Here is a 13,014-nt window from a genome sequence, read left to right as displayed (position 1 = left end):
ACTTTTACTTTACCAATTAATAAAAATACGGTAAATTAGTATGATGTCAGTATTAAATTAAATAAAAATATACATATATTTATTTAAGAAATTTGCTTGTATAGGACAGCAAAAACTCTAGCACCGGAACCAGTTTATGAATACTATTCATTGACGACGATCTCGCAACAGTTGAACTATTTTGTGTCCGCAGCACTCCGCGTCCTTTACGCTTTGTGTATAAGTTAACGACACAAAAATTTCAAGCGAAATAAATATTTTTCGCTACGCATAGCTCGCGGACCTAAGCTGAGTAGATTCTTTTTAAATATTTTTAAAGTTCACTTCCAAATTCAGTCGTAAAGTACCACTCACTAAAAGCAGTTGCATCTGCGTTTAAATTAAAATTATAACAAATTATAAATTTCACTAATAAAATTACAATAAAATTATAATAAAAAAGTAAACAATGTATAGTTTTGTTTAAATTAAATATAGTTTTATTTAACTTATACGAACAAAGGCATCATTTGGTCGCCTTGATAACTCGACTCGATGATTTGTCTACATTCTTCTTTCCTTTACAAAAAGGAGCGGGGAAACATATTTGAGTGGATATATCACATGGAAAGTGCCAATACTGGCACCCCACATACAAAATAACTGTTGTTCGATATTGTAGCTCTATGTTATTACTTACTCAATGGTGTAAGGGTTAAGTTAAGCTGCAACGTCAAGGCCGTTAACCCAGGCATTTCCCCGCCGAACAGTTTAAACGTTAACTGTGTTAAACGCTGTTCGGCGAGGTTACTTTCGTTGTAAAATTTAAATTTAGTATTACTTCCAAATAGAGGACTAGAGAACGAGGGCGTGTCAGCCATCGTAAGATGAGGAAATTGATCGAAAGAGACCGGCATAGTAACAGCTGTAGCATCGGCCAAGAGCTGGGCATGAGTCATGAAACCGTTATTAGCCATTTGAAGAAGCTTGGATTCAAAAAGAAGCTCGATGTATGGGTGCCACACGACTTGACGCAAAAAAACATTTTTGCCCGTATGGATGCATGCGAATCGCTTCTGAATCGCAACAAAATCGACCCGTTTTTGAAGCGGATGGTGACTGGCGATGAAAAGTGGGTCACTTACGACAACGTGAAGCGCAAACGGTCGTGGTCGAAAAGCGGTGAAGCTGCCCAGACGGTGGCCAAGCCTGGATTGACGGCCAGGAAGGTTTTTTTGTGTGTTTGGTGGGATTGGCAGGGAATCCCACTATGAGCTGCTCCCCTATGGCCAAACGCTCAATTCGGACCTGTACTGCCAACAACTGGACCGCTTGAATGCAGCACTCATGCAGAAGAGGCCATCTTTGATCAACAGAGGCCGAATTGTCTTTCATCAGGACAACGCCAGGCCACACACATCTTTGGTGACGCGCCAGAAGCTCCGGGAACTCGGATGGGAGGTTCTTTTGCATCCACCGTGTAGTGCGGATCTCGCACCAAGTGATTACCACCTATTTCTGTCCATGGCGAACGAGCTTGGTAGTCGGAAGTTGTCCACAAGAGAGTCCTGTGGAAATTGGCTCTCCGAGTTTTTTGACAATAAGGAAGCGAGCTTCTATAAGAGGGGCATTATGAAGTTGGCATCTCGTTGGGAACTCGTCATCGAACAAAACGGCACTACGCAGCGAACACAAAAGCAGCGGAATCAGCAAACAGGCAACAGAAACAGAAGTGACACGGATTCAACGAAGGACGAAAGCAAGAATTAACCTCTCCCCGTAAAATGACAGGTCTAGCTCGTCATTGGTTTTTCATGCCATATCGCACAATGACGAGCTACACTCGTCATGCATACCGGTTATGCGAAAATATATGAAAGGATATAAGAAAATATTTTCTACTTGCTTGACATTGCACTCTACAATTCATATGTTTTATATAACAAAATCAATAATACCAACAAATTCGGAATTTGGAGCTTTGGACTGCACGTAGCAGAACAAATCCTACAAAAAGTTACACCACCGGGTTATAAGACCTGTGGACGTCCTTCATGGACGTCCTTCTAGGTTGCAGGCTAAACGATGGGGACATTTTCTAGAATGCATTCCTTCAACTAAGAATAAAATGTAAAACACATTTTGTAAAAAAAGTTTTTTGATCGCTTGCGTAGTTTTCGTGTAGGCATTCGTTGAAAAATTCAAAATCAAAAGGAACATTTTCGTCATATTTTGCTTTTTTATTTCCGCAAAGGGGAAACCGCATCGCAAGCTCATAAAAAGTTATGTGCTGTTTATGGTGACGAAGCCTTAAAAGAGCAGCAGTGTCAAGATTGGTTTGCTAAATTTCGTTCTGGTGATTTTTCACTCAAATATGAAAAACGCTCTAGTTGATGACGCCCTAATCAAAGCAATAATCGATTCGGATCGTCACAGTACAAAAGGTGAGATTGCAGAGAAGCTTCATTTATCACATACATGCATTGAAAATCAATTAAAACAACTTGGCTATGTTCAAAAACTCGATACATGGGATCCGCACGAACTGAAAGAAACGCATTTAACGCAACGCATTAACAGCTGGGATGAAAAATGGAAAATCAACATCAAAAGTTGATATTCATCAAAAGAAGTTTTTGTTATCAGTTTGGTGGGATTACAAAGGAATTGTCTACTTTGAACTCTTAGCACCCAACCGAACGATCAATTCTGATGTCTACATTGAACAACTAACGAAATTAAACAATGCAGTTGAAGAAAAGCGGCTCGAATTGACAAATCGAAAAAATGTTGTATTCCATCATGACAATGCAAGGCCACACACATCTTTGGCCACTCGGCAAAAAATGTTGGACCTTGACCTGATTACTTTTTATTTCGATCTTTACAAAACTTCTTGAATGGTAAAAATTTCAATAATCATGATGATGTTCAATCGTACCTGCTTCAGTTTTGCTAATATAAACCAGAAGTTTTATGAACGTGGGATTATGATGTTGCTTGAAAGATGGCACAAGGCCAATGATCCAAATGGGCAATACATTACAGAATAAAGTTATTTAGTTCCATGAAAAAATTGTCTTTGATTTTCTAAAACAAAATCTGCAATCACGTAGTTGCCAACCCAATAGAAATGAGACTCTCTGGCAGGATTCCTTTGCCCTTACCGGAGTGTTTTGAAAAGTACCACACGCTTGAAGGGTATTAACTATATACCTTATTAAAATTTTGCTCTGAGTTTTTCTTAATTTTACCGTTTTTAATGTTTTTAACAATATGTAAAACTGAATATTAATTAAGAATAAGTAAGAATTATAAAATGAAACAAGTTTTTTTAAATAGGAATAAAATGGTTATTTTATGCTCTTTTTTTCAGGTGTCTCCAACTAAACCAAAAGAGCAGTGGACTTTAAGTACGAAAAGATTTTCTGTTGCAGTAGTACCAGGTACGTGGCCTTTTATGGCACACACTTCTTTTTTGGTGAATTAAAAAAAAGTAATAAATATTCCAGTGATTCCGTCTGTCCGCAAACATACAATAAAAATATAAGTGCGCGAGTTAAGGGGGGAGCCTGGTTTATAAGGTCAAAAAAATCAATTTTTTTTCGTTTTAAGCGATTCCTAATATATTTAAGAATATTCACACAAAGTTGCAGAGCCTAATTCTCAATATTTCCGTAGATTTAAAGCCAAAGGTAGGCGAGCGTTAGGTAGTTACGCTGTGACCGAACAGCTATAGTACAAACTTTATCTTCTTTTCTCGACTTTTCATTTTTATGATTTCTTTGAATTGGCGTACATGAATGAAAAAAACTAATGAACCTTTTGAAATGAATCAAAGCTTGTTCCCTTCAGTATTAAATTCTCTTCTATTAAATTCTCTTCACTAACAAAATAGATAAAAAAAATGTTTCAAGATTTTTATACCAAGTTAAAGTGAATTATTTTTTTTATAGAAAGGCATTTTTTTCTTTAAAACCTCCAAAAAGTTGAAATTTTGGAATTTCTCTCAGTTTTCTTTGTTCATCTAGAATAAAAAATCAAAATCAATAATTAGAAATCCATTTGAATTTTTTGCTTTAGATAATAATTACGAGCTGTATCTTATACGCCAGTTGGAAACTCCAGCGTTGCAGCGCTCTACTAATTTCTATGTTATACATTTTTTCCTACTTATTTTAACCAGTACAAACATTTTTTGTACTTTTTAAATGTTCATTAAAAGATAGAAAAAACTTTGCAGTGCTAAATTAATTTTTTCCTTAAAAAAAAAAAACGCAAAGAGATGCAATTTTTAGACCTCATAAACCAGGCTGCCCCCTCATCGGTCTTATAGGAAATTTCAGCAAAATATTAGCGGGCAGCAATGTGCTAAAACTACCAGACGGTGAAGGAAATCTAAAAAAGTTCTTAGATAAACTCTTTCCAGGAAACCGCACAACACGTATCGGTCTTAAAGCACATCTATCTGAGTTCCGTGTCTTAAAACGAAAGGGAAATTTAACCACTTCAATAAGGAAGAAGCATCAGCCTCAATTAAAAGAAAGTTTAAATGAGTCTTGCCACTGTCATTAGATCCCTTGTGTTTGCTCATCACCTTTTAAATCACTAAAACCTCTTTATTCTAAACTCTCTGAGTCCGATAGTAAGAGTATTTCATCTTGGTCAATAGAAAGTTCCAGTGATAGTAGTGTGAAAATTGCATATGCACGACCGGGATTCGACAGAGGCTCTAAGATCACAGAAGCAGCTGGAAGCAGACCTTCGACTATTGATGTCATAACTTTGGAAACTGAAACACCTGAATCGGATGATTTTATAGCAACCATGATTGCTTACTTATCTGAAGAGGACGAAATGCAAGTATTTTTGAGTGCCGTATCATATCAAGGCTTTGATCCTAATTATATACGGGTATTAGTGGCAAAACTTCAACCAGAAACAGAAATCAGAAATAAACAAATAACTTTCCTTGTTGTCTTAACGTTGTCTAGAGGATCATCCATCATATCAAAAACTGGAAAAGTCAAGCAAGATACTCAACGATATATTTCAGAACTGATTAAGATTTACCGCATCACCAAGAATGTAAATGCAGCTCAATCAAACAGGGAAACAAAAACTCTACCAAGGAAGTTGGCTTTGCTGCTTTAGCTAAATTTCCAAACATTAATAGACCAGTCGCAGTGAAACACATGATTTCTTTAGGCTATGATGATTTCGAAAGTTATTTCAGAGGAGGATTTATCTTCTCAATGGTATCAAATAAACAGTCAGTGATGAAGGATTCTATGAAGGAAGCACCAGTCAAGGCAATCCTAGCCTATCAAGTTGAGGAGACTATTGCTTTATGTAAAACTAAAACCTCCATAAACAAGGATCACATTTTGTCAGAAGTATTGTTGTATTCTCTCGACTCATACATGAGCGATGTGGTATCAGAGACATTCAGAGACAACAAAGCAAAGCTTTCCCAAGATTAACTCTAACTGATTTATATAGATATACATGTGGGTGTTATCAAGTTAGAATGGCCAGTAGGTACTTTGCTGACCATGTTGACTCTACTGGAGACTTTAACTGCCAAATCGCAAAGGAAACTGCAAAATTAAATTATCATAAATATGGCATTGATTTAGATCTTCAGAACAGTTTACTTCTAAAAGTCCAAATTCGTTCCAGACATTCGAATAGCTTAAAGTATTACGTGTATGTGCTTATAAATAAAACATTGGAGGGCCTTCCTTCAATAATTGGACACAGTTGTGGCTGCAAAGTTGGTAATAGGGTTAATGGATGTTGTGCCCATGTAACATTAATAATTTGGTACTATGGTTACGCAAGATTTGACGACATTCAAAAACCTGGAATACATGAAAATGTTGTATTCCCACCCGGGATACAGTCTGATGAATCAGATACGTCAGATGAATCACAAGAAGAAGAAGAATGAATACGCTACATCTAATTTACAGCTTCGGAGGATGAATTAGGCGTGATCATCTTTCCTTGACTGGCTGGATGTCACTAGCCAAACCCTCTACTAAATGGATATGACCTTCTAGCCTTCACTGGCTAGATAAGCCATCAGGTGCTCCTTAAATTGATTAGAATGTTTTTGAAATAAGGTCAAGAAGCAAGTAACGAAAGCAAAAAAGAATAGATTTCTTACGCTTTTTTGGGAATTTTAATGATTTATTTTTATATAAGGGGTGTAAAGGGGGTGAGTTTTTTTAGTGTGGGGATTTTGAAGTTTACTAGAGTCTTTTTAACATTCATATAGGACAAAGATTATATGAATTAGAAAAAGAAACAACTTTCGGCTTTTTGAACACTTTTGATTGTATTTTGTAAGAAGGATATAATAGGGGTGGTTTCAAAAATACCAGGGGGTATTAAAATTCTATGGGGTAATTATCAGCTCGCTTGAGAGAAAAAATATTATTAATGACAATAATCTTGGGATGAAAAAAATAATTAAAACAATAGATAATTACTTCACTCAATGTAAGGGTGCAAAGGGGTGGTTTTTTAAAACTGATAAGGGTGTATCTGATTTTACATCTTTTTACTTATAATTGCTTATAAAATTAAATAATATATGAGAATAAAACTCGTGCTATTTTTGTATTAAAATGTTTTACAGTTTATATTCATATTTTGAGATTAAGGGATGAGGGTGGTTTTTCAACACTTTCCCCAGGGTTTACAACATTCTAAGTGTCATTTTTCGATTCAGCGAGGTCAAAGCTGTCAGAAAATGATGATCTTTTACAATCCCCAGTTAGGCCAATTTTGACCGATTTTGTGCATCGTTCTTTCGCTTCTGTGAAGTCTGCTAGTTGCGAACAATACAGGTATTCATGTGAATTTTGGTATTCAATGAGTTTATTATCAACACAATTTCATTTTTTTTTAAGGGGGTCTTCTACCGTCGCGCCTTAATCTCGGGCCTATTTTTGGGAATTAATTACAAAGCAACCACTTGAGATAATGAAATCAGATTTTTTTTATTTAATTTGCACAAGTTTGCACTATTTAAAAATATATTTTTCAAATCGAATTCTTTGGCCCTGTGTCCTTGAACCGTCCTCGAGGTTGCCCTTGTAAAAATGTCCTAGGCGACTTTGTGGCACGCGATCGACCATTTTACTTATCTGAAATCAAAAAAATTTTTTTTTTATCATAAAGTGTAGCGTTGGCTATGTTTTCCCAGTGGCGATTTTAAATATTTTGAAATTTGTAAAAAATGCGTGATTTTAAAAAAAAAGTTTGAAAATTTCCTCTTTTTTTTACACTTTAGAGGCCCGCAAAATTAAACTAATCAAAAATTGAAAAAAGTGGTCTGGGAAAACATAGCGAGATGTTCACTGAATAACTGGAAAAAAGATGGAATGAATTCGACAAATATTTATAGTAGATGTGTGACCAGAAAGTTGAAAAAAGTCAACTTTCGGGAAAAGGCGTTTAAAGATACAGAAACGCTCGAAAATGCCACGCGCATGCATGTATTCTCCCCGAAATGCTCATGAAGGAACATGTTTTTCATAAAACCCTCTTTATAGCATACTCTTAACATTAGTAGCTTTTAAAAAATCTAAAAAAAAAAAAATCGATTTTTTCAAACCGTGACGGTAGAAGACCCCCTTAACAATAATCACAACTTCAATGAATTAATAATTTTATGAATTTTACTAATTGTTTAATAGCGTGAACATAAAGAAGTATAATAAGTTATCATCCCCTCACCTTGCAAAAGACTGTGTTGAAGCTGATAAACAATGCAAATACTTTAGGTGTAGGCAAGTAGGCCCAAAAGTTCTAAGTACAGAAATGCACTCGAAAGTTTTCAACGGCAAGCTAACTTCTTATAACAAGAACCCCAATGCGTTTTGATTTTGTGTTACTTCGTATTTAATATCAGTGAAATTGCGTTAGCTTCCTAACTGGGCTAACTGGGTTTTTGGTATTTTTTCAATTTCAATTTCACATAAATTTAATAACTACCGAAGTGTACTTTTAGTAAAATAAATTAAGATTTTATTCAAAAATTGTCACCCTTTCGAATTTTATTAAAACTTAGCTATTTAAAAATGCATACATTTTTTGAACAACCCAAAATTACGCTTCCATGATCTTAATGACCTTTAGTACTGTATATAATAGGCAAAAGAACCAAGCAATAACGGTTAAAAGAAAAAGACAAACTGTGCTGTAATCAACCTTGCAATTATGCACTCTTTATTTACACCAGCCGGTCGGTCGCAATGTTCATGAACCACTTACATTTGCATATCCATCTGCTGATGCAATTTCACACCTCCAAAACACCCTCAAACAAGCCAAGCGCAAAACGGCGGTAAAAGGCTTCACCGCCAGATCGATAGCAGACACCACACAATATTTGCAGTAAATGAATTTTAAGCGCTTTTATGCGAAAGAGGAGGTTAACAATTCGACAAAGGGCTCTTTCGGTGTTTTGACTTTTTTACGAGTACCTTGAATTAGTACTTAGTTGATTTAGATGAGCACGGCATTCGTAAATATCAATACTAAGGCAAGCAGAGATGTAACCACTCTTTGAACTAGGTCGCTTATAAATGGACGTGGCATATCGGAAAGGAGTTCTGACGCGCCTCTTACTTCAGGAGAAGTCTGCAGATGTTATTCAGCATTCCGACTCTGAATTAGGTTGACAAGCGAATCGACGTAGCTCCTCTTCTTTTATTTCATTGTCGGAATTAAATTAAAATGGACTATCGTATTATTTATTGAAAATATATTTGAACAGTTTCGTCACATTTTACTTTTTCTCTGTAATATCGGGGAAGATGCGACTAAGCCTACAAAAAATGTACGAGCAATTATATTATAGAGATAGAAAAAATAGAGAAAATATTTTAAATAAATTGAAGTTGATTAAAAAGGGCATTTTTTCTTGTATGAAATAAATTTAATTCATACTATGTTGTACTAATCTCTAATGAAGTTAAGTTGTTTTACATTTCTAGAATCTCAGAAGCGTTTACTGATGGAATAATGGCTACAATATAAAACTGGCAAAAGATTTCTGATCGATAAAATAAATAAATTTAAAAAACAAGTATGCTTAAATTTTGCTAAAATTTGTGACCGTGTTTTTATAGTTTTTATATTAACAGATTTTTTATCATTATAAGTATTAGACATATCAAAAATGCACTTATAAATTATATTCTAGCCTGGACAAATGTTTCTTGATGTTACATTTAATAAATGCACATTTTTGTAACGATTTTAAAAATGTTGCCAACTGTAAGCAAATTAAATTATTTAATATTCTTTTGAATAAAAATCGTACACCGTTGCTCTGTAATTTCAAATTTAATAACGGTTGCATTTTTCTGCTGTGAAGGGTAATTTTCATCACTAAATGCCTATGCAATCAAATGTATGTTATGCCTGCATTTTTCGTATAAAGCCAAGCGTTTGGCCTCGCTGCACTTTTAGTACGTTTTCAGCGTTCGAACAGTTATTAGGAAAATTAATTTCGAAATTTGAATTTTATACCTTTAGTAGAAGCAAAACCCGCATTGCAAAACTCGTAATGCCAACAAAATCGGTTCACAAATGGATGTCCGATGAAATGGAGCGGCTGTCGACGAAATTTGCACGCTATAAGCCCAGCTGCAATGGCTACAATCGCATACAACCTGTGCTGCTGTCACGTAGTGTCACCCAAATGTTGAATAATCCATTACCAGTTGAGGATCAAATAGGCAGCACCATGATGGCGAGCCAACAACATCAAAAGCAACAGCAGCACAATCAGTACCAACACCAACAACAGCAAGGACACGTACGTCCAAAAGGTGTGCTGAGTCGCTCCGAAGCCGAATGGGAAGAAGTTTATCCGACTGTACAATTCAGTAGAAGCGATTGCTGTGAGCAGGACGGCAAGACTACACAGCGAAAATTCGCGTACTATCGCAATTGTTCAACAAGGATAAGTTAAAGAGCCTGCACAGTGGTGCATTTCAATTTATAATTTCAATGAGAGCAATGCGTTTTTAGTACTGCCAAAATAAAAATGTAATAATGTATAGAAAATATTTAGTATTAGTTTTTGCAAGTGTAATGTGTTGCAAATATAACAGATTTAGATATGCATACATAAATCTTAAGGATTATATTGTGTTTTGTGTTTGTGTTTTAGATAAAAGAAAACTTTGAAAAATAAAACACATTTGTTCTCTTCGAAGCTGTTTTTCATTAGTGCTGCGAGGTTCTGGCATTCAATTCTTGATATTGTTAAGACTGTAATGAATATTAAAATACATATTTACTTTAATTCTATACGATGAATGTGATAGCAAATAACTTTTCTCGCTTCTCCATTTCCTTCTCTTCTGTTATTACACAAAACTACATTGTTGAGTTTCTAAAACGTAAGGAATAATAATTTCTGTTATTTTTTGTTAATTTTTAATTTGAATTTTTAGTACAACTTTTTATATTTAAACTTATGTTTATCACATATTTGCATGACATTAGATTTAAGATGGTATAGTATAAGAATTTGAGTTCTAGTTTGGTAATTTCATTACAACCTCATCAAAATAAATAAATAAATCAGTGGGAGCAGTGAAAATTTCATGAAAACTGTTTTGTCAAGCTAGGTGTGGTAATTCCAAGGTGTTGTCGTTGTATCGTCATAAAAAATTCTCCATCATTTTTTCAGAAAGTTGCTAAAGTGACAGTCCTCGTTGCTGAGTCGTTCCCGCAATATGTAGCCCTCTGGGCTCGTGAGGGATAGTTCCAAGGTACGTGGTGTTGCGTGTGTTTAAAAATGAGAAACAAGTTTTCGCAAGTTAATTTTTCTGCGGAACTGTTCCAAAATAGTTACACAAGTCCACAAAAACCACTTTTATTTGTGTGTTTTTTAGAGGAATTTAGTGTGAAACGAATTTTTGTGCTTTTTTATCCCTATTTGCTCAAATATCTGAGTCTTTGGATTGCTGATTACAAAACTTGATTAGTTTTTCGAAATTCAATATAATGGTAAAGTGTTAAATTTGATCATCTTAGCTAAAATTTTTTATTATGCGTCGCCCATATTGGATGGTCATTTTAAATTTTAGAAAAATAGTTTTTTCGTTCGTAACCACAACACTAAAATATCAATTTAAAATTTTAGGACTACCCATTACAGCCGGTTCTACGTAACGGGAACAACCCGGATTTATATCCGGCCAAGGACTGCCACTTCAGCAGTATTCCCCGTATATGTAAATATGTATGGGGAATGTTTATGCTGCTACAACAACAACTACATGACCACCATCCTAGCTCAACTTTTTATTTTACAAACGCCACAATAATTATAACACCCCCACCATTAGTTTGGTTATAATTAGGTTACAATACTTCCCAAAAGCATGGAAAGTTGCACAAGTTATAGCGATCCCCAAGCCAAACAAGAACGCCACTGTTGCTAGCTCATAAAGACCAATTAGTTTGCTGCCCATCCTTTCTAAATTGTTTGAGAAAATACTGCTTGACAGAATTGACCCGATTCTAAAACAAAAAGACGCTATCCCCTCACACCAGTTCGGTTTCCTAAAACAACATTCAACTGTGCAACAGATTCACAGAGTAGTAAACAAAATTACAGACGACTTCGATAAGAAGAAATATTGGATTGCCGTGTATTTGGACATAGCGAAAGCTTTTGACAGAGTATGGCACAAAGGACTTCTATATAAGCTAAAAACCATTTTACCACTTAACATATTTGATATCGTTAAAAGCTACATTACTGATAGACACTTCTTCATAAAATATGACGATGAGTGCTCTGCTATCTTGACGGCGTCTGCTGGAGTACCTCAAGGAAGCGTACTGGGCCCCATACTATACTTAGTATACACAGCAGGTATACCAACGCCAACTACTCGAGGATCAATGGTAGCTACATTTGCAGACGACACAGTTTTAATGTCAGCTAACCACAATGAAGAAGCAGCAACAAAAAAACTGCAAGACATGCATCAGCTACAACACAATGTTTTGAAAAATGGGGCATTGAGGTCAATAAAGAAAAAACACAACATGTAATATACGCGAAGAGAAAATCTGCAAGATATCCAATCCAAATTAACGGGGAAGACATAAAAATACACTCAAGTGCAAAATACTTAGGCATAACGATTGACTCAAAACTCACATGGAAAAAACACATACTGAACAAGAGAAATGAGATGAAAAACAAATTCCGACAACTCTACTGGCTACTAGGAAAACAATCAACCCTAAGCTTATTTAATAAACAAATGATATACAGATCAATAATCAGACCGACATGGACCTACGGACTAGAAATTTGGGGGACTGCCAGTAAATCAAACCTACAATTAATCATTCAGAGAAGTCAATTTAAGATGCTAAGGACAATCACAAACGCAAATTGGTACATAAAAATGACGATATTCACCGCGACCTCGGCATAGACACTGTCACTGCAGCAGTAAAAAGAAGCAGCAGTAAGCACATCTTGCGACTATTAGAGCACAAAAACCATGAGATGAGACTGATACCGGAAATGGAAATTAAACCAAGAAGACTAAAGCGCAAAACACCCACAGATCTTGCTCGTACTGTAACATAAAATAAAATATAATAATATAAAATTATAGAAAACTATGTATTAGTAAAATTGTAACTAAATACCACCAAAGACAATAATATTATCTTTCAAAGGGAAGGGACATTTTAATTCCAAGCCCTAACACCATTTACTTATTGTTAATATTAACAGATTGTAATTTATAATGGAAATACAAACAAAAAAAAAAACAAAAAATTAGTTTGAGACTCCGACGAAATATGCAATATAGACATCTTTTTTCTAATGTTATTCGACAAAAATATTGTTAACAAAATATTTATTATAATAATCATAGCATTGCGCTAATGCTGATATTGATAAAACTTTAATATACATTTTGTTTGATAACTTGTTAAATTGAGTTTGCATGTTCTACTTGTTCTAAGTAC

The 13,014-nt window shown here is 35.0% G+C and overlaps 1 protein-coding gene across 1 annotated transcript; it reads left to right on the top strand.

Moving 5' to 3' along the window:
* The first annotated feature begins 9,485 nt into the window (after positions 1-9,485).
* On the top strand, positions 9,486-10,215 carry LOC129248098 (uncharacterized). The gene has a single exon (XM_054887533.1). It carries the CDS (start codon positions 9,566-9,568, stop codon positions 9,971-9,973), a length of 408 nt encoding a protein of 135 aa, XP_054743508.1. The 5' UTR covers positions 9,486-9,565; the 3' UTR covers positions 9,974-10,215.
* Positions 10,216-13,014: the final 2,799 nt, after the last annotated feature.

The sequence above is a fragment of the Anastrepha obliqua genome, chromosome 5 (genome assembly GCF_027943255.1).
Source record: "Anastrepha obliqua isolate idAnaObli1 chromosome 5, idAnaObli1_1.0, whole genome shotgun sequence".
NCBI classification, from domain to species: Eukaryota; Metazoa; Arthropoda; class Insecta; order Diptera; family Tephritidae; genus Anastrepha; species Anastrepha obliqua.
This window is presented reverse-complemented; position numbering and strand designations above follow the sequence as displayed.

Coding starts and splice junctions, on each gene's coding strand:
- LOC129248098 (XM_054887533.1), top strand. CDS start 9,566: ATGCCAACAAAATCGGTTCACAAATGGATGTCCGATGAAATGGAGCGG.